Source organism: Diabrotica undecimpunctata, chromosome 6 (assembly GCF_040954645.1).
Source record: "Diabrotica undecimpunctata isolate CICGRU chromosome 6, icDiaUnde3, whole genome shotgun sequence".
In the NCBI taxonomy this organism is placed as follows: Eukaryota; Metazoa; Arthropoda; class Insecta; order Coleoptera; family Chrysomelidae; genus Diabrotica; species Diabrotica undecimpunctata.
In genome coordinates this window covers 114,334,501-114,360,482 of record NC_092808.1, presented here as the reverse complement: position 1 = coordinate 114,360,482, position 25,982 = coordinate 114,334,501, and the positions used below count along the sequence as shown (strand labels likewise).

The 25,982-nt window shown below is 33.8% G+C and overlaps 1 protein-coding gene across 1 annotated transcript in view; it reads right to left on the bottom strand.

Annotated features, from left to right (window-relative positions):
- Positions 1-25,982, bottom strand: part of form3 (FH2 domain-containing protein formin 3) — a 507,951-nt gene that overhangs the window by 73,188 nt on the left and 408,781 nt on the right. Inside the window, exons 6-8 of the mRNA XM_072535173.1 lie at positions 16,085-16,118; positions 11,149-11,296; positions 8,150-8,450 (exon numbers count right to left, since the gene is read on the bottom strand). Of these exons, the coding sequence (XP_072391274.1) occupies positions 8,150-8,450; positions 11,149-11,296; positions 16,085-16,118 (483 nt within the window). The remainder of the gene's footprint in view (positions 1-8,149; positions 8,451-11,148; positions 11,297-16,084; positions 16,119-25,982) is intronic.

The window sequence follows — 25,982 nt, the reverse complement described above, 5'->3', positions numbered from 1 at the left end:
TAAATTATATTTCTGATAGTTTCCTAACTTTCTCCTCAAGAAACATTCGGCAATTTTCAATGTGAAATAAGGCTAATGACCCTCAGACAACAGCCTAACATAATAGAGCGTTTAGTATACTGCCCTATTAAGAAAGACCCCCGTTTTTTTGTTCAATCCCTTGTGCTTTTGGTACAATAATAACATAAAATCATTTAGGGTAAAGTTTGTAGCATCGTAGTTAACTTTTTTCAAAAGAAAAAATTGCAAAATTACCATATGGACATTAGTTATGCGACATACGGGCTAACAAAGCAAAGAATTATGTCAAGTAGCTAAAACCACGTATTATCCAAATTTGTCTTAAGCTTGGTTTTAACTATGTAATTATTATAAAATTTATATAACTGCCTCGAAAGACAAAACATTTAAATATTTTAATAATGTTTTTTATGAACATTTGTTGAATAAAACATAAGTATTTACGAAAAACGTTTATTTAAAAATACAAAATGAAAATTATTATTAATCGTAAGTTGGCAATTCTTCCCAAAATTGATTCGCCGGTATAATTTGACCTAAGTTTTTAAATATTTGTTTTTTTCTCTTCTTAGTAATCCCAGAAGGTTTCGTCACAGGTGTGGGGTCTTTTATCCCAGATTTTAACACTCTGAGCTGCAAAAAGTCCATCTCTATCAACTTCTCGCTATCATCAATCTTAACGTGTAAAATCTTACTATCTTTCTTCACAATTACTTTAACAGTATGTGATAGGTAAATACGTGACTTTGTTTTCTTTAATTTTGACTGTTATGATAAGTCTTTCCAGATAAGAAAATCGGAAACTCCCATTTGTTTCACCACCACACGATTCAAATTACACGTTCGTACACGAAATCATGATAATCATAAACTTTCTTCTTTTTCTTTAACGATAGTTCCACTTGGTGGTGGAAACTATTAGCGGCGTTGCTCTATTTCTTAGAAAAAACCTCGCATATTGTTTTATCCTACGTTAAAAACCCGTATCTGCTGAGCATATACCAGGTTTTTACTATGAAGCGTTAAATTCCAGGTTTATACTAAGCATAATAGTCATTTTTGGCGTTTACGGGGAAACTATATTCTTTTATAAAATATTTAGAAATGTAAAATACGGGTTTTTCTCTATGTGAATATGTTATATAAATCATAATTATTCATATGGTGCAAATATCCCAATTTTTCAAATTTTGGAGATACGGGGTTCTTTCTTTGTAGGGCAGTATACACCTATGTAACTACACTCCTTGTATCGGCATGAAGGTACAATTTATATAATTTTTCAAAATATGCATAGATAATATTGGCATAATTTATAGTATACCAGATTGAACCCTAATAGTTATAATATGTAACTTTTATAGTTCAAGTAACCTTTCAGAAGAACTAATGATAAACAGCAAAGTATAGTGTTCCATATCTTTATGTTATATTTATATTTCTCGAAACTTGTGTAACACTCTGCCAAGCTCGGGATTTTGGCATTTAAACATCGTGCTGGTCTTGCGTGTTGGTGAGCATTCATATTTATTCCCACGATTAGCTGGGTAAAGTTGGTCGATTCTTGTAGAGCCCAGCGTATAGAAATAAAGCTAATATTTACTAGTTTTTCGCCTAGTATCCCAAGAGCATCATTAGTGGCCACTTGTCATGCGACCATTCAGTTCTTAGCACGATAGCTACCACCTTAAACTTACTGATTTTTTACATCTGGGTTTCTCCACATTTCTCTTAAGAAGGATGTGTAGGGAACAAAGGCGTATATGGGAATGTTATCGGTCGTAACATGGTTCCCCTAGGGAGAAAGTATTTTGGGGGAAAACCATGAGTTCGCGTGGGCAGGTTTGTTATTCCTGAAGTAGATCTGTTCTCTGCCGGGATCGCAAAGGAGTATCTACCCGTTTAGCAGATAAAGAGAATTGAAATATATTAAGAATATCTAAACAATTTACATTTCGCCGACGATATTCGGCAAAATGTATCTGAATATCTATGAATTTTAAGATATATAGTATAGGAACTCGTTGTGGCTACAGAAAATGTAGGTTTAAACATAAACATCTCGAAAACAAAAATAATGACAAATTTGATACCCAACCAGAACATAAGTATCCGTGGACTGGAGAACTCGTAGATAAATATAAATACTTCAGACACGAAATTAGTATTCGGAGGGATAATCAGATCTATGAACTTAAGGAAGGAGTCGGTCTTGGATGGGCAGCGTATGGAAAACGGAGAAACTTTTAAAAGTGAGTTACCTATATACCTGAAAAGAAAAGTAAAGCATCGGCGATATATCACAACCACACTTTTGTACTTGGTGTGTTTTTATTCGTTTTGTTTCATTTTACTAGTATATGTATTTATGTTCATACTTTTGACTGCTTTGATTAAGTGTATTGGGTATCTTCTTTTTTCAATAAGTTCAAATAGTTTATGACTATCGACTCGGTCCGAAGATTATTTTAAAATCAATAAATGCAACATATACTACAGACAAACACCAGTAGGAAAAAGATCAAAGGAAAATAAATATAATGATGTAGTGAAATAAAAAAAATCTTTAATGTGGTTTAATCTCAATAAAAAAAGGTTTAAACAGGCGAAAAATGAAAGAAAGATGAAAGATGAAAGAGAGTCCCAATACAATTTAGAGAAAAATTTCAAAATGGACTGCCTTAAGGATCTATAGACATCTCTCAAATACTGACAAAGAAATATGCATATGCTGATTGATGTCCTAGCACTAGCCGCCTGCCACTAACACAGTAGAAGAAAGCAACATGCTGACTAAATCTGGCAGCCCTGGGTAAACACTGCCCTCCATTATATTGTACCTCCTTACATCCGCAGAAAAGCTAGCCTCCTAATACAGAAAGATAATTGCCAACTATCGATACACATAGTATCTATTAAGATTGAGACTTCCTAACTACCGATACATATAGATATCCCAGATATCGCACTAAAGAGGAAGAAATCTAGATGGCCATGGCAAGCTAACTACACGAGGAATGTTTAAGCATCCACGCAAAATTGAAGGAATGTTGGGAAGCCACAGCCCTACGTCTATGTTAATCAACATTGCCAGTTAATCAACAATATCTAATACTCTTATTAAGTATAATAAATATAATATAAACAAAAAGAAAAGTAATAGGTATCTGACGCAAATTAATTGGACCATCGCCCAATCAGTGATAAATATTTATTTATTATAAATAATAAAATCTCTTGTATCATTTTTTCTGGAAATTATATTATCAAGTGTTCGCTGAAGACACAATTCATGACGTTAGTTGAGGAATTTAATTTAATTACTTATCTAAATCGTTCGCGGAAAGTGTTTATCTAACGATTTACGAATTTACAATAGGTCATTGTTGCGGTCCATAATAAAGGACTTTCTGGACATAAAAGTGCTCAAAATTTAAGTGATACTCAAGGAAGTGTGAGAAATAGAATTTTACAATTAAAAAAAAAACGGGAAATGTTGAAACAAAATTTAAAATTGATCGTATTTTAAAGATTACCAAAAGAGATGAGCGTGCTCTTTGGACACTTGTCAAACAAGATCGCCGACCTTCTTCGGGAGAATTGACTGCTGTAAGATGGACACATGCTGTTGGTAGATCAATTTTAAAAGACACTTGTTTGAGGATACCGGAAAAATGGAATATGGATTTCACAAGGTGTGTTTTTACAAGGGACGCTTAGCTCATCTTAAATATTTAAACTTCTCACTTTAGGCAAAGGAAAAATCACTTCTTACAAAAAAATAAAAAAAAAACGATTTTTATCGACAAAAGAACACCGATACTGAATTCAATGTCAATGAGATTCAGTTATTTGGACAGATGAATCTAAGTTTGAGGTCTGTGTTAGCGATACACGAGGTAAAGTTATTCTGTTGCCACGGGAAGAATATCACAAGGATTGACTCAAGAAAATTCAAGCTATTTTACAAGAATAATTATTGCCTTCCATTAATCAAATTCAAATGCCAGATCTTTTTCTTGGTGTGCCTATCCGTGACGAATCGCGGCGATCATCATGACAATCTTTATCTTGTCTGCAGCAGCGCGAAAAAATTGCTGACTGCCAGATGGGACAATTATATTTCAACAAGATAGCGCAGCCTCCCATATAGCGAAATCCGAAACATCATGGTTGCACGAACTGAATATTACTGTTTTAAAATGTGCTTCAAGCAGTCCTTATTTATCCCCTATCGAGATTCTTTGGCATCATAAGAAAAAAGTACTTCCAACTACAAAAGTTTGCAAAATTCTTGAATTAAAGTTAAGGACATTTGAAATAAGTTTCAATTGGATCAAACATTAGTAGGCACTATGTCAAAAAGAATTCATTAAAACGCAAGGGTGATTCCACACAGTAGTAACGCTGAATAAATATTTGGTACAATTAATTTGCGCCAGACATTTCCTTTTGTTTTTGTTTATTTTATAATTCAGGGGATTAGATGCTAAGGGGTACAAGTGACAAAATATTGTAAAATCAGTTAAGCACAGAAAATAATACTAGATAGTACCTACTAAAAATTTACTGCCAAAGAGATACAGGTGAATTAAACTGCTGGTGGCGACATATCGCTGGTTCTAGTTTGACTACTTACGAAATATTTTAAAACAGTTTGCGGCAAACAGGTATAACTACACTTGTATCCCTTTGCCTTTAAGGTGTTGGATATTGTTTTGAGTTAATCGTTTAGCACCTTTGCAAATCGAGGTGTTAAAAAAGTATTCAAAATGAGTGAAATAATACCACAAAATATACCAAGTAAGTAAAAACATTTTGATTATTTTTTTTAATGTACCTAGTTATCTTTAGTTTGGTTTATTAAATTTTAATTTGGTTTATTTTTGGGTAATATAAAAAACTTAGGTTAAGATTTTTACAGAGCCAATATTTCTCGTTTTTATTGCAATATTGTTAGTAATATGTTTTACTTTTTTCCTCAGTGGTTTAGCTTATATACATGAATTTATTTAAACTAAAATAATGGAAGAAGTTGATAGATTTTGCAATTTTTAATATTAATAATCACTCGGCACTTAAGTATTTTGCTTGAAAATATTAAAGTCTGGGTTTATCTTAAGCGAAGTCATTATTTTTAAGTTTGTATTTCTATTCATTTTTACAGGTGATGAAGATCAGTATGAGTCAGATCGTGACAAGAATTTTGTACCACACAGCTCTGATGATGACGACACATATTCAAATGGTATTGGCGAGATTTCCGACCATTCTTGCGTTTTGGAAGGAACCACGAAGCCTAAAAAAAGAAAGATAAATCCAGAAAAATGGAAACGTTTGCAAGCAAAGAAAAAAGGAATAGTGGTCTAGAGTACGTAGGACAAAAATGGGAAGCTCACGCAGCTAAGCAAGTGCGACCTTATCCCCATTCCTGTAGGTATAAATGCAACGACTTTTCCGAAAATGACAGAGTTAATATTTTTAACAAATTTTGGGAATTACAAAATTGGAATCTTCAAACTTCGTTTTTGCAATCGTGCATTAAAGTAAGTAATTATTACTGTTGTTAATAAACGTATTAGATATTGTTGATTAATTATCGAAATCACCTAGTAACACATAAGCTTAATAATTGTATCCGCTTAATTTATAAGTTAAATTTATTCTAACTCAGAAAAATTAAATTGTATTGTGTATTGGTTTTGGTCCAATTTATATGCCAAGCCAGAAGGAACTAAGCCAGACACAATTAAATGAGTGCGTAAGCGTAGAACCTCGCTAAATCAATAAGCACATTGTGATGGAATGTCCCCTGGCGGCATACTCTGGTAATATGGTCAACTTCTTCCATGCCAAGGATGGCACTTAATCTCAACATAAAACCATAGTTGTGAATAACACTAGTTACTGTCTCTGCTGTAATATTTTATTAAATTAAACTAATTGTTAATCTGAATTGATGTATATTTGTTTTTACACTATGTTATAATCATTATAATCATATTGTCCATGTATGCCATACGCTAAATAAATAAATAAATAGAGAAAAATAGCTAGTATTGTTAGATATATTTAAATTTAAATGCTTAAAAAAAAATAAATGAAAAAAGAAATCTGTAAATGGTGGCAAAAAGTAGCTGTAGTAAACATTAACGATAAAGCGTATAAAAAACAGGATACGTTTTAAACAAAGAGGATGAAAAAAGGATAAAATTAAAAATATATAAAAATGAATGGGCTATGGAAATGAATATATGAAATATATGGGCTAGTCTAAGTGTGGCATCAATTGAAGCCAAAATCAAATTTGAGAGCAGATTAATTTTCTTCTTCTTCTTCTTTTTATGTAGACATGACTTTGTGTGTTTTTCAATGTGCCTCCAGTAATTTGTAGTTTTCGTGGTCGTCTTCCTATTGGAAAACCGTTTCTTGCCGTCTTTACTACTCTATTTGATTTCACCTTGCATCTACATCGTATATCTGTATTTCTAGCTCTGTCCCATAGTGCCTTGCCATAAATTTTTCTCAGTGTTTTCATCTCTGCTGTTTCTAACACCCTTTTTATCCTCTATGTGTCAGGTTGTGTTTCTGCCGCGTATGTCATTATTGGTCTGATGACTGTTTTGTAAATTCTGCCTTTCATTTTTTTCCCAATATTTTTATTTCTCCATACTGTTTCATTCAGGCAGACTACGGCTCTGTTTGCTTTATTCACTTGATCTTCCACTTCAGTTTCGAGCTTTCCGTAGCTAGATAATGTGATGCCTAGATATTTAAATTCCATCACTTTTTCTATTATCTGACCTTCCAGCTCCAATTTACTTCTTAGTAAATTTCGCTGTTGTAACCATGCATTTTGTCTTTTTTTGGGGAAATTAACATGTTATATTTTCTGGCGGTTATATTACATTATTGCAACATACGTTATAAATCGTCTTCACTTTGAGAGAGTATTGCGTCGTCTGCATAGCAGATTATTTTAAACTTTCCATTATTTTATCCATAATCAGGTTGAAAATAGAGGACTCAAGAAATCTCCCTGTGTTATCCCATTGCCGTTTCAATAGGGTCGGTTAGTTCTTCTTTCACTTTTATTTTTATTGTGTTGTGTTGTTAAATATTTTCGATCGTTTTGATTATGCCTAGAGATATCTCTCTTGCGTATAATAAGTGGATAACGTCCTTTCATTTGACCCGGTCAAATGCCTTCTTAAGGTCTACGAAACATAGATATGCCGGTTTGTTGTATTCTAATGATTTCTTTTGCACTTGCCTCATTATAAATATAGCGTCGGTGCATGATCTTCCCGACCTGAAACCTTGTTGTCCTTCTGCTAGTGTCATTCAGTTTATTTGTTACCACTGTGGTTGTTAATTTTAGTGTTGTGTTTAATAAATTAATCCCTCTTTAATTTTTCGGGTCCTATTGGTTTCCCTTTTTGAAGAGAGGTATATAGATGCTTGATCTCCATTCTTGAGGGATTCTGTTTTCTTCTATTATTTTTTGGATTAGTTTTAATAGTTGTTTGGTTAGATCTGGTCCTCCGTACTTTAGGAGTTCCTTCGGTATTCTGTCCTCTTATGATGATGATGTGATTTTCTATTCTTTAATTTCCTTAATGCTTCCTTTATCTCTTCCTCCTCAATATTTATTTCTTCGTTTGTCTTCACCTCTGGTGTTGGTGGTTCATTATCGTCACGTTTAGCAAATAGGGATCGAAAGTAGTCTACCCATGTTTTTTTCTGAATGTGTTTTGTTTTTACTAGTTCGTTTCTTTTCTTTGATCTCTGATCATTCTTTATATTTCTTTTTGTGTTCCGTATAAGTCGTGTTCCATCTGTCTTGAGAAGCTCTGCCAGTGCCCTTTATTTGTCTAACTAAAGTATTCGTTTCATTTCTAATTTGTTAATCAGTTCATTAATAAGATTAATTTTAATATATTGATTAATACTAATATAATGCGTAGCAAGAGATAATCTTACGAAAACATGTAAGATATATGTATACAGGCAAATAAATAATTATGATAATGATTGTGTTGGTGCGAATAACTATATAAAAATATATTTTATATACAATTACTTCATATTCATGCATTATTAATAAAAACTGCCAATAAATCTTTACCTAAAGGAGGTGGTGGCGGTGGTCCAATTGTAGAGGGCGGTGTCGGACTCAAAGGAGTACTCAGTGATTGCTTCCTACTGGGACTTTCGATCCGGTGTTGGCAGTGACAGAAGAACTTCGATTGCGTGCTGGGAGCTCTCAGAAGTCTTGCTGAGTCTTCACGATTTTCTAGTAGAGTAGCGCGATGTACAAGTCGTTCTGCAGTGTCCCATATGATGTCGCTAATCGGTTCTTTAGGATCGATACGCAACAGGTGCTGAAGAATACTAAGAAAAGGAATTTCTTGAGGTGTTTCAGCTACCTAAAATATATAACAAATGAGAATAGATAGTTTATTGAAGATATGCTAAATAAATTATTATTTTAAAGCGGTTTTTGCAACGTATGAAAGTTAAAAAAATTAGATTTTCTGTCTCAATAGGCATGCATCTTTGCCTTTACTGTTTTTTAGTTTTATATTAGTATCCATATAAGATTAGTGAAACAGATGAGAGGGAAGAGGAACCATCAACGATTCTTGAAGTTAAAAGGGGCAGTTAAAAAATCAGCCATATATCACCCGGAATAGATAATCCTTCAGCTGAACTATATAAAGAAAGTGGACACAGAAACCCCTTCCCAGTAATTGGAATATTGGAATACTTTGCACCATATACAAAAGAGGAGATATTTGTGAATACTTTAACCACAGAGGAATTATGCTTCGAAATGCAGCGTATAAAATATTTTTCACAGTACTATGCCACCGTATGGCACCATATGCAGAACGAATAGTAGAAAAACACCAGGCTGGTTTTAGAGGTGGTAAATCGATAATTCATCAGACTTCAACCTTGAGACAAATTTAAAAAAAACACTAAAATATGGAAACATATTTATAAACTACAAATCAGCCTAAGACTCTATACATAGAAGAGAAATGTTCATAGCAATGAAGGAGCTAGGAATACCAAACCAGTTGGTAAATTTAACAAAAATAAATTTTGAAAATGTTAAATGTAGACTACGAATCGAGGGGGAACTATCTGAACGTTTTAGACTATATACGAGAAGCGTATATAGCACTAAAACAATCAGCTACAAAAATGGGTTTAATAATAAACATAATAAAACCAAGAATATGAAAATAAGCACGCAGTTACTAATCCTACGAGCACTTGTTGTAGAAAACGACGTCATCGAAGGGGTGAACGAATTTATATAACCTGTGAGCGCCCCTTAACACTGAAAATAATACTACCGCAGAATTTGATGATCGCCAACATCCGGACCGGATAAGGCACTGAAGAAGAATTTGCATGGCCAATAGATGCTATTTTGGGCTTAATCTCCTCAAAAGGTAGCTGCGGAAGTAGCCATGGCCTGTGAGCATTTGCGTCTGATAATAATCCAGCTACAGTCCACCCAGCTTTGAAGGTTCGGGATTACTAACTTCGTCCACTCCGCCACATCACGTGTTGCCTCCCACTCTTGCTGCCACTGACCGATTGAAACTAATCTTTCGGTCAGTCTTATCTCAGTCACCTCTCGCTCTCCAATGTTCTGCCCCTACGACTAAGAATCCTGGCCTTTTCACATGCCAACACATGTAAAGGAATACAGCCGGTGATCACCCACAGAGCGGCAGCTGACACAGTCCTCTAGGCACTTGCTACCCGCAGCAGACTAGTTCTGTCCACGCGTACCATGAGCCTCTTGTAAGTTTTTATTTCTACCGCCTCACTTCAAACTGGGGCCGCGTAGAGGACGACAGACTGCACAACACCGTGAAGTGCCCGTCTCCTTTCGGATTTGGGTCCACCGATATTATACATTATCCTTTTCAGCGCAACCATTCTCTGAACAGCTCTGCAAGTTACCCCCCTCAAATGTTCACCCCCCCCCTTCCGCTCGGTAGAGAGTAAAGGTACGTGTACACTTAGTACACACCATTATAATGACAACGTACTAGACTAGATCAATCAGTAAAATTTGATATCCAACTGAATCCCAAAAAAGGAAATACGTTTCAGAATTATTCAAGGCATGAATAGCTTTATAAAACTGAGGACGCTTCTTTACGTTTCACATGTTTTCAGCAAGAATGTCCCAAAAAAAATATATTATAGCGCTAGATGATATTCATTAGTTTTTCAGTTCATCACAACTGGCGTTACAGTTCTTTATGAGGCACATCTGTCTTTAGAACAACTTTATTCTCTATTTTCTCCTTGATAGGTTTATCCCTAATTTTGCTAATGTTTGCTTCAAATTTGTTTAGGTACCTATGTTTTGGTCTTCCTTTGATTTAATGTCCTTACACCTTTATTTTAGTACTTTCCTGTTCACTTATTTATATGCCTATAATCCGGTCTATTTGACAAAATTCAACGATATCAGGTTCCTTAAAAATTTTGTATGGCCCAAAGTTATTCGTTATGCAATTCAATAAATTATTCTTTAAGGTCATCAGGCTAAATGGCTCAGTTACACGAGTTAAATGTTAAGAGATGCTATGAAGAAAATAAATAAAAGCTACAAATAAAAACGGATTTTAACTAACTATTGTGAAGGCTGTTACGTACACATGATCGTTATGAATAACAAATTAATAATTTGAAGAATATAATTCAAACTGGGGGTTTGAAAGTCAAGTATGATAGATAATAGTGAAGATGATATCGTGGATACATGAAGAATATGTAGTGGCTATTGGAAATGGCCGTTGAAACACGTTGACAATAATTATGTACAAGGTACAAGGTTTTTGATGTCAGCAATTATCAGAGCATTTTACTTTTTCAAATGATATTTTTATAATTACTACGTGGTGGCCTGTACCAAGTCTTTATAAATGCACTTCGTTCCATTACTAAACTATCTATTAGAATTTGCGGTTATAGTTTTCACATGACAATCAATAGTTTTTTCTTTACCGAACTTTATCTTTGTTTAAGTTTTACTATTTTCACATAGATAAATGTGCTTTTAACTGTATAAAGAAACAATAATATACCTACCTGTTTGAGAATTGCGTAAAACACGTCCAAAGGCGAATTGAGATCTACTCCATGTGGTCCCTGGAGACTTTGAGCGTCGTCACTTTCTCGTTGCTCATCGAAAACGTCCAACTGGACAGCTAGTTCTGGTTCCGCCTCAGCACATTTCCTATAAAATACATATTTTATATCTAAGAAGCTCTAATAATACTTAAAATCTTTATTTTTGCTAGTTAGTATGTAAGTAATATTTATTTTATTTCAATGTTACTAAATCATTTTATATACTAAATTATTAAAATATATATATTCAGCATTTAGTTTACCATGTACCGTTGACTTGAAGATGCATAGGAAATTATAGTATGCGAAACCGGTCGTTGGTATTAGAATACATTGGTTGTAAGTCTTATTCTTATTTCCTTTTACCTATTTGAAATGAACTCACACAGGTAACATACTCAAAATTTGAATAATGTAAAACTAATTTTTGTTCAAAATTATCTTAGCTACATTTTTTATTTAAAACATTTTTTTGTACGGTGTCTTGGTATATCGATTTTTTTGCGTTTCCTCCCGTCCCCGAGGGGGACTTTTAGGGGGGTAGCAATAGTAAATTTTATGCATATTTTTTGGGGTCCCAAAATTAACGTTCTGAGTAAAATTTAGCTGGTTCGTATGATCTTTAGTGGTCTAGTGGCATTTTCGTCTCTATCGACTACAGTATAAATAAATAAATTTAATAAAAAGTAAAAAAAAACTAAATCATCTTTGGATTTGGTAATGTGTTTTTTAGGTGCCTCTAGTTGAGTTACATGCGATTAAAAAAAAAAGAAAAAAAATGCTCCATTGGAAGCCTTGAAATACAATTTTCGTTAACCCAGTATTTTGGTATTTTTTACCCGTAATACCGATCGGTTTTATTACCATTAATATGTGTTCTTATATGTAATAAGATATTCTTTTTGTTTATAAGCCAAAAAATTGTTTATAATTTAAACCATTCCTGAAGTCGCCCATATAATCCTAATTTAATTCCATTAAGTACATTAGACCACAATTCATTGGAAAAAAAAAACAGACGAAGACGAAGCAGATTCCCACAACAAGAAATAGAAATAATAGATAGGGAAATGAGAACGGCCATAAAAGCAATCAAAAATAAGAAAGCACCGGGACCTGGAGGCATCTCACCTGAGCTTATAAAATACGGATCAAAAAAATTACACCGGATGATACAATGGATATTTCAGAAAGCCATAAATGGAGAACAGCTCCCAAAGGAATGGACGGCGGCATATATGACATCTATATTTAAGAAAGGAGATAGAAAACGATGCGAAAACTACAGAGGAATAAGCGTAATATCATCAATAGGAAGATTATATGGGAAGATACTGCGAGAAAAGATAGAGCAAGCGATAAAAGGTAAAATCGGGGAGGATCAGGCAGGCTTCACGGCAGGAAGATCATGCATAGACCACATATACACACTGGAACAACTGTTGGAAAAGAAAAAAGCAAAAAATAGAGATATACACTTGGCATTTGTGGATCTGAGAAAGGCGTATGACTCTGTACCAAGGTCAGAACTATGGGAGGCAATGTACAAATTAGAAATACAGACGGAACTCATAGAAGCTACAAAAGCTCTGTATAGAGAAAATAAAGTGTCCATTAAAATGAGAACAAGAATCATAGGAGACTTCACCACAACAAAAGGGCTCCTGCAGGGTTGTTCCACATCTCCAACCCTATTCAAAATATACTTAGAGAAAGCCTTGACTACATGGAAAAGAAAATTCGAAGGCATGGGAGTACCGGTACGGAACGAATACCTATATACGTTAAGTTTTGCAGACGATCAAGTAGTGATTGCACAAGACCAAGACGACCTCAGCTACATGATGAAGAAACTACAAGAAGAATATACCAAGGCTGGCCTAGATATTAACCTCGCGAAAACAGAGTACCTATCTACAAGTGAAGAAGACATAGAAGATCTACAGATTGATGACAACGTAACAATCAAAGGAAAGGATAAATTCAAATACCTGGGGTTTATAATCACGAAAAAGGCAACAACAGAGGAAGAAATTACACAAAGATTAGGACAAACAAGAACAGCAATCCGACAACTTAACTCAGTATGGTAGGATAGACACCTAAATATGAAGACAAAAACGCAGATTTATAAAACATTAGTGCGAAGTATTATGACATATGGGGCCGAAAATTGGATCATAAACAAGAAAAACAGCAGTAAGATAATAGCAACAGAGATGGAATGCCTGCGAAGATGCTGCAGAGTAACAAGAATGGATAGGAGAAGTAATGACGAAATAAAGCAAAGAACATCAATAGAAACAGACATACTAACATATATAGAACAAAAAAGACTAAAGTGGTATGGACATGTAAGAAGAGCTAGCGACAGCAGATGGATAAAGAGAATAACCGAATGGAGCCCCATAGGAAGGAGGAAAAGAGGACGACCCCGAAAATCCTGGAGGAACGAAGTAGACGACGCCATGAGTAAGAGAGGACTAAACGATGGAGAATGGAACAACAGAGAGAGATGGAAACGGTTGAGCGAGGGAAGGCAGTGAATACTGTAGAATCCCTATATATATATATATATATATATATATATATATATATATATATATATATATATATATATATATATATATATATGTTCACGATGCTCTGGTTTCTCAGAATCCCACAAACACTGTTCGCAACATAGTCGAAAGTTGTGCCAACATGACTGGCGTAGGGGAGTCAACTATATATAAGTTCCTATCAGAAAGAAAAAAACACGGTATAGCTAACCCAAACACAAAAGAACACTTAAAGAGAGGGAAAAAGCCTATTGAAATTGATGAATTTGCCAAAAATGGTATTCGAAGGAAAATTCATGGATTTTTTTTTTCAAAAAAGAAATACTAAACCTAAACAAAATTTTACTAGAAGTTAGAGACGACCCGGATTTGCTTCATATCGGACGAACTAAATTGTGGCAAGTTTTAAAAGAATTAAATTTCCGGTGGGAGAAATCAGACCGAAAATCAGTTTTGATTGACCGGGAGGAGATAATATGTTGGAGAAGAAATTATCTAAGATCCATACGAAAATTCCGGGCTGAAGGAAGGCTGTTTTTCTTGTTTATGATCCAATTTTCAGCCCCATATGTCATAATACTTCGCACTAATGTTTTATAAATCTGCGTTTTTGTCTTCATATTTAGGTGTCTATCCCACCATACTGAGTTAAGTTGTCGGATTGCTGTTCTTGTTTGTCCTAATCTTTGTGTAATTTCTTCCTCTGTTGTTGCCCTTTTCGTGATTATAAACCCCAGGTATTTGAATTTATCCTTTCCTTTGATTGTTACGTTGTCATCAATCTGTAGATCTTCTATGTCTTCTTCACTTGTAGATAGGTACTCTGTTTTCGCGAGGTTAATATCTAGGCCAGCCTTGGTATATTCTTCTTGTAGTTTCTTCATCATGTAGCTGAGGTCGTCTTGGACCTCATGGACCTCTTGGACATCGTGAACATTCAGGACAATAGTCTTCTCTCTTGGTGAATAGACAGACTTACTGACTATACGCAACAGTACCGGTGTAAAACTTGATGATGTTGATGATGAAGCCATCACAAACAATCCAACAAAACGAGCACGAGCGAAAGGTACGTATATGTTCGTAGGTATATGGAATAAAAAATCACTCACGCACTGCATATAATTCGCAAAAGAAATATTCGAGACGCTAATTACTGCCGTAGACGCGGAAACACCAACGAGCCGTAAATTACATGCGATCAAAAACGTACTAAACAAAAAAATTGTTTTCGTTTGTAATTACTTCACCCCTTCAAGTTAAGTTTCGAATATAAACTGAACAGACGAGGCACGTGGCCAAAGCCGGCATCTTTATACCCATTATATTATTAAAAATCTGGGGAATTCCATCCTAATTATCTTGCAACGAATAGTACCTTCGGATATGAATTCCAGGTTTTCTAGTAAAGTGATTAAATACGAAGATTAGTATTGAAATATCCAAAGAGATTAGGTATTCTTATTTACAAAATTGTTAATGGTTAAATTCTTATTTTTATTAATATAATATAATAACCAACATTAGCCGTGAAAGTTTTAATTGTTTTTTGCTAAATATTGGTATTAAAATATTATTAATATTGATAAACATTTTGGAAAGGAACATAAATGTAAAACGCATTAATTTTAATGAATAAACACCTCAGGAACGCCTATGATGATACAAATTTTACTACCGTTTTATGACTTTGAGGCACATTTCGTGCTTTCAACGGATTGTAAGTGGTTAAAAATCATTGAATAAAAAAAGGCTTGTTCCTAACTTTTTTGTATTTATTGCTAATTTGCAGCAAGGGTAATAAATAAAAACAGTTTTAACCAGTCGTGCCGTATAGAAAATTCAACTATCGCTATTTTATTTTAGTACGACTTTGCTCAAAAATTGATCGTTTTAAACTTATAAGCAAGGAAAGTAGAAAAAAAAGTCGATGTTTTTAGTAATTTTTAAATATTTAAATTTTTTTATTATTATTCCCGACCTATTTGGGAGGGAGGATAAACTAATTATTATTGCTGAAGTTATCACACAACTTTTTCTGTAAAAATCTGAAAGCCACCTCAGAACAGATCCGCCTGGTCTAATAGGGATTTTTTTATTTTTGCATCATAGAACCGGCTATTTATCTTTTCAAATGTTTTGACATTGTAAAAATTTGCAACTAACATATACATAACTAACATAATATGCATTTACACAACATTATTTGTCTAATGTAAATTTGTTCAAGTGAAACGTACTAAAATATTGACTAAACACGTACATTACAGCATATTTCTAGACGATAATCTAGCAAGTTCAAATATTCTTGGAAGGTAAACGAATGTACATACCTGAGATTGTTCAGCACCGGAAGTAGATGACATCCTGTAAAAAGAAAAGTCATGAATATTAAGTTGATGCACAATGCATTTCTAATTGTTAGGGGAGGAAGTATGATTATCGATTACCTTTTATAGCATGGAAGTATTTAAAATTTAATGACTACTATAAAAAAAAAAATAAAACAAAATGTACAATGTTAGTGAATTCGAAAACATAAACTAAGATTAAGATACCTACTAAAAATTGAAACCTTATATTTAACCTAAAATATATTAAAATATATAAAAAAACTACTACAAAGTACCCTGTATAATGTATCAACACCAAGATAAACTTTTTGGTAATTGAACGTAACAAAGCTACTTTTTTTCATTTCCAAAAAATTCAAAAAATCAGAATAACAAATATTGACAATATTAACATTAATAATGTATCAACAACAAAGACACAAATTGGTTTATTTTTTTCTAAAAATGATTAACAAACCAAATACACTATACAACATAAAAAATGATTAATTTGCCAATTTGACATTAGCTACATTCGCTTACTTGATTTATTAAATTGTCCTTTCATTGTTTATTAAGGTCATTCGCAATACTTGACATTACCGCCGGCCGTGAAATAACTCCTTCAATATCATTTATTTGCAGCAAACAAAGTCTTTGTACAGCCCTCTGGACTATTACAAAAGAAGTTCTAACAATACAAACTCTTACTAAATTATCGAAAACCAGATGTAGCTCGGTAATATGTCTTATTCTCCAATGCAGAGGTCTCGTCAATTAATACAACCAACAAACCCACCTTGATATAATTGGTATCTTCGCACCATGTTGATCTTTGCTGAAGCAGCTTAATTTCTGTAGTAACTGATATGGGGTAAGTCTTTTATCAGGTAAATTAGTGATATAGATATGAAAGAGTGACTAATGGACGTAAGTTCCTTCAACGTTAAATGGTAGGATTTCCAACGACATTCTGCTAATAAAATAGTGTCGTCGGCAAACCGTATATTATTGATTGGTCGGCCATTTACTTTTATTTCCATAGTTAGCTCTTCTAGTGCTTCCGGGATTATTTCCTCTAAATACAAATTGAACAAAGTAGGAGACAGGACACAGCCCTACCTGACGCCCCTCTCAATCTGTATTTCATTTGAAAAGACGTTGTTCTCTTTTAATACAGCGATCTGATTATAATAGATAGCGCTAATGGTCCTGATGTCTCTCATATCTAAGTTTTTCTTTTCAAGTAATTCGATAAGACGGTTATGTCTGACCTTATCGAAGGCTTTGTTGTAATCCAAGAAACACATATGTACTGGCTGATTAACATCCATGCAACTTTGCACAAGTATATTCACAGCGAACAGGGCTTCCCTCGTTCCCAGTGCGTTTCTAAATCCAAATTGTGTGTCATGTATGTCCTGCTCAAGTTTTTTGTGTATTCTCCGGTGTATAATTTTTAAAAATATTTTGAGCGTATGACTCATTAAACTTATTATCCGGTGGTCTTGGCATTATTTTGCATTAATTTGTTTTTTTTGGTAGTGTTATGAATGTTGACGTCAGCCAATCTCTGGGAATGATTCCTGTACTGTATATTGTATTGAATAAGTCGACCAATATTCCAATTTGCTGTTCTTCTATTAACCGTATTATGTCTACAGGTATTTCGTCAGGACCTGTTGCCTTGTTGTTCTTTGTTCGCTTTATCGCCTCTAATACCCCATCTTCTGTTATGTCTGGGCCGTTGTCGAACTTTTCCTGCTCTAGTACTATCTCAGTCCGTTCGTATTTAAATAGCTCTTGAATATATTCCTGCCATCTTTTAAGCCTTTCACCGACGCCTATAATTATTTTGCCGTTTTTATCCAGCAGTATGTTTGATTTTTTCTTAATATTAGTGCCTGTTATTTCTCTAATTTTTTTTATGAAGGTTTAAGTTATCATGTTTCTCTACCAACTGTTCAATCTCTTCGCATCTGTCACTATACCATCTTTACTTTGCATCTCTGAAATTTCTCTTTATTCTGTGTGTATAATATTATACATGTTTTTGTCTTTGGTTTTATAGGATCTCCTTGCTTCAATGAGATCCAGAATCTCATCGGTCATCCACTCATTTTTGTTCTTGACCATCTTAGGTGTTAGTGTTGTCTCACATGTGCGTATAAGAGCATCTTTTAACATATGCCATTTGCTTTTCGCATCTTCAGTAGGAATAATTTCTATTTTGGTGTTCACAACGACACTAATTGTAATATTAAGCAAACTTAGGGGTTATTACCCATTATGTCACAGTTCTTTTTTTCTTAAGAATTAAAGTCAGTGAAGACAAGGGCACAGGCATTAATCACCTATTTTAATAATATATTAAACAGTAGTTATTTTATGTAGAATATAACGTTGAATCGTTAAAAGTATATAAAATAATAAGATATCACTTGAAAAAAATAGTAAAATACATTGGAGTTTGAAAATAATATCACGACAAAAACTTTATATTATTAGTAAGCAATGAACAATTCCAGCAGCATTTTAATTTTTAAATTCCAGCCGACAATTAAATTATTTTTTTTATCGAATTAATTACTTTGATCGGATTCGATAAGAGTGGACCACCGTATTCTCTAAATACATCCGTAAACTCCCAACTAATTTTTTGCCAGGATGTAACTAACGCAAATGGTAAAAGCAACTTATTATAAATGCGATTAACGTACCCACTTATAACGACCTCCTAAAAACAACTTGGCCATTAGCATTCAATGTACAAGAGGAAATTTAATATGCACGAATATATGCAGCAATTTGAGAACTTGCATTCATTTAAATAACTCTAGAGAACAACAACAAAAGATTGTGCATTGGTGCAGAAACGAGGTATTTTATGGGTTGTTGATAAACATAAGAAAATTAAATATCGATAAAGTATTACAATTTTTTAAATTCCTGCACAAATTATGCGATATGATATATAAGGATTTACGTGTTGAGATCTTTTAATTCTATAGATATTTACACATAGAGTTTTTAAGTACATTTTGGCTAAGCACACATATAAACCAATCCTATTTCAAGGTGTTCTATGAGCATTATACTCTTCGCCTTCTTCTTCTTATTCTTCTTCTTCTTCTTTTGATGTGGACATGACTCTGTCTGTTTTTCAATGTGCCTCCAGTAAGTTGTCGTTTCATCGTTTTCGTGGTCTTCCTACTGATCGTCTTCCTATTGGGGAACCGTCTCTTGCTGTCCTTATTACTCTATTTGTTGTCATTCGGCTTATATAATCGTTCCATTCTACTCTTCATTAAGCTACTCGATCCATCCAATTATCATGCAGATGGAGGAGACTAGAATGGAGATAATTTTCTTTTTCTTTCTTGTTTCTACAACTCTAAGTGAGTCATGGCCGCGTGTACTATTTTCCTCCACTCTTGCAGGTCTTGTGCAGCAATCTCCCAATGTTGCACCCTTGTCTTACGTAGATCACTCGTTATTGCATCTTTACATCTTTTTTTTGAGCGGCCAACTGACCTTCTGCCATCGGGCCTTTTCCAGAAGGTTGTATTCAGTAGTATTTCATTATTCTATCACAGAATAATAGCCTATAATAAATGAAGAATGGACCAATAATCAGGAGATTAGATCACCCATCGGAAAAGCTAGATCCACCTTCAATCGGATGGGGGCCTTCTTCAAGAGTCACAACCTCTCTCCTAATACAAAAGTAAGAATGCTGCCATGTTACGTCTTCTCTGTCCTTTTTTATGGTATTGAATCGTGGACCTTGAACGAAGATGTGCGCAGAAAACTTTTTGAGATGTGGCTATATTGGAGAATACTTAAGATCCCGTGGACTGACCGAACCACAAATGAGGAGGTCCTCAGAAGAATAAATAAGAACCGGGAGGTACTGACCACCATCAAATCTCGAAAGTTACAATTCTTTGGACATATTATGCGAAATGAATCCAGATATGCTCTCCTTCAAGCCATCCTGCAAAAAAAGATATTTTAAAAACAAGGTCCAGGAAGAAGAACATCTTGGTTAAAGAACCTCAGAATCTGGTCCAATACAACATCTGTGCAGCTTTTCCGCGCTGCTGCAGATAAGATAAATATTGGCATGATGATCGCAAACATTTGTCACGGATAGGCACATTATAAAGAAGAATCTCCGAACATATTCTGTCCATCTTATCCGATCTGAATTGATGTACAGTGCTACGTTTTCTTCTTCGTAGAGTGCTTGGAGTTCCAGGTTATGTCTTCGTCTTCATTCCCTCTTATCTCGTTTCTACAAGGCTCAAAGATTGTCCCGAGGATCTTGTTATTTCACGCTGATTCAGTGTTCACCTTTCACTTCCATACGTTATTATTGGGCAAATTACAGTTTTATAAACCTTTATGTTAGGTGTCTTTGGGAGCAATGTTGATTTAAGTAGCGTCACTAGGAAAAAAACGTTCTATTTCCTGCCATGATTTTAGCTGCTACATCTTTTTCATAACTATTTTCAGCTGTTGTGCTGCTCCCAAGTATTTGCATTCGACGGTCAATAAGCCCGAACCATCTTAACCTCCTCCTCCTCTATCTTTTCGCCTTCGTAAGGAGGGTGTCATGTAATTCGGTTAAATATTTCTGTCCAATGATCTCTCTCCTGTGCGAGTTGTTTTGCTTAAGAGAATAAGTAACCAGTCCTGTCCTTTATTTGGTCCGATCATCGTACTGGAAATGTTCCCCTGGATCTTTTGCCTACGTGGCTTCAACTACCATTCGTTCGATTTCTTCTCTTCTTCTAATTATATGCCCAAACTATCTTAGTATATTTTGGTTGATAGTTTTGGCGTATTGAATATTATCCGGCATTCCCACATTTTGAATTTATTTTCGAATCGACTTTTTTGATCATCCATGTTTCTGAAGCGTAGGTGCCGATAGGGAATATTAATGCTCGAATAAGGCGTAATTTTGTGTTTTTTGTACTGTCGGTGTTCTTCAATATTTTTGTGAGTTTGACTGTTGTCGATATGGCCATTATGATGGGTACTACTACTTAGCACTATGCCATGTTTCTTATCTTTGGTTGTTTCTGTTTCTATCAACGATAATTAATTTGGTTTTTTGTATATTTATTTTCAAACCATATTCCGTACTACCGAGCCCAACTTATTTATAATTTGTTTCAGTTCTACCGAAGACGCCAATATAATCGTATCATCAGCGCATCGTAGGTTTTTTTATCTTTCTTCCTCCTGTCGTTTCTTCATGTTTGTAACGATAAACAAGTTTTAATTTACGTATTTCAAATTCTGTCCTGTATAAAGTTTGGATTTGCTTATTGCAATTATATATTCTACAGAGTGTTTAAAATAAACATCTCAAAATCTTCTAATAGGAGCATTTTAGTTCTCTTGAAATAAAATAAACAAAATTTAAAATAATTTATATTTATAAATATTTATTTGAGTCAGTGAGAATTAAAGTAATTAGCGCGCTGATCAAAGTATTCGAGTTGAAATGAAAATCAAATTTGTCGGCTTGATAATTTTATTAAGATCAGTGGGGATTTTAGCCTTTGTCAAAATTGGATCTGCGATTTTGCCACCCAAGATTACCGACCAAGCTTTGGAATAAGCTGATAATCCGATAATATTTCGCCGGGTGGTACTGGCCGGGGCTTTGAGCACTGAACAATTTCCAGTTTGGTGCATTGAAAGTTGAGTAACACTATATGGTGAGACAGATACATTAACACTGAGATAAAGTAAATAATTTATAAAGAGAGAGTAAGACCAATAATGACATATGCCTCAGTAACAAGACCCGACACAGCCACTACGCAAAGGCTACTGAAAACGGCAGAAATGAAAGTACTGAGAAGAATCACAAGAAATCTGAGACATCAAAAGAGAAGTAAAGACATTAGAAGAAAATGTAACATACAGTGTATAAACGAATAAATACGAAATAGAAAAAAGAATGGAATCTTTACATAAGCAGAATGGAGGAGACCCGTGTCGACAAAACAGCAATATATAAGTCACCAATCGGCAAAAGAAGTATCGGACGACCGCGCAAAAGATGGAGTGACATTGTTCCATAGAGGTATTAATCCGCCAATGAACAAGCAGAATTGCTTATGAAGAGAAAAAAAAGAAGAAGAAGAAAGTTGAGTAAAAACTTTTCTTCATTCATTTGCCAAGGCATGGGAGTGAAAACATTGTTTTTTTCTTTTTGGTTGCTGAGAAACCTGCCATGGTTTAGTTATATTGAGAAAAAGTCTTTATTCTATGTATTAAAGGAACCAGCAAAGTCTACAGTGAAAGCAAGTAAATTAAAACAAGGACCGCACAGTAAGTTTTTTACCTTTTTATACTGCTCCTGCAGATAATTGTTGAGCTGAATATTTCTGTTTGACAGTCAATATGAAAAAGGAATTTTATCATTATTATTTTTCTGCTAATTTCCCCAGTGTAGTATAGTGTTAGTGATTTTTGAAGGGGCACATTCCGTAATTTTTTTTATGTTTCGATAATTTTTTTTTTGTGTACACTATGCTTTTTAAAACTAAATTTTATATGAAGATTGTAAGAACTGAAAAACTACATATTATGATATAATAATAGCCCAGGTAAACTTTCAATTTTCATTTTTTTTTTTAAATATTATTCAATATTAAGATCATGTTTAAATATATTTATCTAAACTTTCTATGAAGATGGCATAAGGTATTAATTTGTAATGGACATTTCTGTTCGTAAGATCTAAATTATTATATCTAATTAAATCTATATTTTAGATGATAATAAATATGGGTTGTACGTAACAATTTTTTATTGTTTTAAATTTCTTTAACAATCTTCTTTTCTCTTTGAACACAAATAAATAATACCTAACAGGTTTGCTGAATGAGCATACACGCTTAATGTGATTATTTATTGTTTGTTAGTTTATATATGTATACAGGTTATTGTTTATTGCTATTTGTTTATATATGTATTTTGGTTTTCTTTGTCCCTCGTACATTGGCTATCCCATGTATCTGGTTTAGCTCTAGTAGTTCTAGGGCTTAAGGGGGGGGGGGATTTAAGGGGGTCAAATTTTTGAGGTCGATGAACACGAAAATTATGATAGAAATGATCCCTGAGCTACATGGAGCATAGCGTGGCCTTCGTCTCCTGGAATTTTATGTTATTTTAATTCGAAAACACTCAAAACTCATTACTCGGAGTTTTTTGAGGTTGCTGAATACTAATATTACGACAGCGATGATCTCCAAGGTATCTGGTGCTCAGCGTGGCTTCGTCTCCTGAAGTATTTTGTGAATTTGTTATTTATGATTTGTATAAAAGTGCGCTATCAAATAAGAGTTAAAATATGATTTCTTGAATATAATTACAGAAAGTTTATTTTACTAAGTAAAAAATTTTACCAAATAATGTTATTTCTTCCCGATCTCCTTCTGCATCAGATAATTGATGTTTTTCATAGTTTTCCATATTCGTGCAATTTTCACCCAGCACAATTTTTAGTGCCAAATTGCAAACCAAGCCATTCTTTTTACATCCTCATTTTTATATAAAAAATAAGGATTTTCACAACAATTTGAAATTGAGAAATAGCTTGAAGTATACCTATCTGTGTACTATTATGTGTAAGAAAACCAGTATAAGAGCACACGTGAAAGTAAAAGGCGGGAGCTGCTACAGAGAAAATTATAATATGTATCACCTGGCACTTCATCAGTGCCACCAACTGCTTAAAAGCGCCAAATTTAAAAAATAATGTTTTGGATAATTGTTTAAAGTTTTATATAAAGTTGCATAAGGTATTTTGAGGTTATTTATCAACGAAATATTTTATATATAGAATGAAATTAACATACTCCAGAAGAAGAAGCCGATCCTGTGCACCAGGTAGCTCGAGAACCATGTTTGCCATTATATTCATATTCAGCGATCTCGACAACCCCCCGAGCAATAAAATTACACTCATTCCTATCGATATTTTCTGAGCTGCAAATTTTTCGTTGTCTATGTACTTTGGAAATGCATTTTCCTTATGCACACAATGCAATTTTCATTTTACCAACACGAATTTTGTTCACAAACTTTCCTTAATCGAATGAAAAAAAATCCACAACGAGTCATCTTACTGCGGAAAATTGAGCAGTATTTAATTATAACGTTTCTATTGGAAAAATGAACGTTATATGTGTCCACATTGTAAGGCATTAAGTTTAAAGGTGAAGTCACTGGATTGTGGTGCGGCAGTGCTATGTTGGTTTCCGGGAACGGAAACACAGATTCTATTCAATTTTTAGCTTATCGGCCACCCATATTATGTTATTACCCTGTTTCGATTCTTTCTTTAACTCCCATTTGTCTTGTTTGTATTTATGTGTTAGTTGAAACTAGCGGACCAACTCGACATCGAGTTTTTTAAATGAAATTTTTATTTTGCGAGAAAAATTAAGAGATCAATACAAACAATATAAGCAAGAATATACATAACATTCATCAATAATAATGCAAGTAAAAAAAAAGTGATTATGGAAGTCGACCTCAAAACCGGAATGCAATTTTTAGTTCATCAAATGTCGACATGGATATCATTTAGCAGTTAATTTTGCATGCTGATCACGAATCCGGTGTCAGATTTGCTCTATCTTGACGTTTTATGCGCGTTTCGGGTCACTTCCGGTGTCGGATCACAACCGGAAGTACATATTTAGATTCGCCTCGACGAGACCTTTCGATCCATATATACATTGTGGGGTCTAAAACTTAAAGTAAATTTTAACTTCCGGTCATCTCAAAACCGGAAGTGAATTTTTGTACCAAAAGTATATCTTGACAATCTCATACGTAATACTAATAATATTCCGAAAAAATATTTTAATTATCTAATATGGTTTTTGAGTAAAGTGGTGGACAAGAAAAGGGCTTAGCGTTTTAGTATATAAGATTGTATAAACTTCAAGAATAAATAGGAAAATGAAAAGTATTATTTAGTTTAATCACCACATTACCTTTTGTCCATTAATTCATCGTATTCAACGTCTATGGTAAGAATAACACGAAAAGTAAACGACAATATACATTATGGCATGGCATTCGGCTTTGGCTAAATGAACTTTTCCTTTTTATTGATCACTTTCGTTTGTGTGTCAAGTTAAAATCGTGTTCAAGAAGCAAAAATGCATGTTGATGTTGGTATTATGTAACTGACATTGTTGGAATTCCGGCAGCATGTTTAGTGAGAAGATTATCTTCGAGGTTATTAATTTAAAATTGTCAGATTTTTTTTTAAATTAGTTCGTTTTTAAAAATAAACCATGTTTCAAAACTAGCAGCATAAAATTAATATTGATTTCTATTTACATAATATTTTGTTCGAAATTTACGAATGGGCTAATTTAATAATGTAATAGTTTGACACAGGTGTCTTCTTATGAGATCGACTTGTTTATCTAATATTTTAATTAATGTTTTATAACTAAGGTAGTACTTCATTAATTCACGAAACTTGGAACATCATATAGCTCTTCTTCTTATGGTGTTTATCCGTTACGGATATTGGATACCCAATCCGGTCAATTTAGACAAACAAACTAGTGATCAAATAACAAAAATTCCCGAAAAGCCAAATATTGGTGGAGAGCTGGGGTTTACAATTAAAAATAAATTTTTAATAATTCCCATCGATCGTATGTGTTCTACAAAAGTTATTCGGGGCCAATGTTCAAAATTTGAGGTTTTTTGTATTTTCTGTTAAAATTCTCTACAAAAATAGTTTATATGATTTTTTTCCTAAGAGTTGCCATTCCTGAGATATCGCGATTCTATGAGTCACATTATACATGATATGTACAAATAAGCCACGTATATACATATC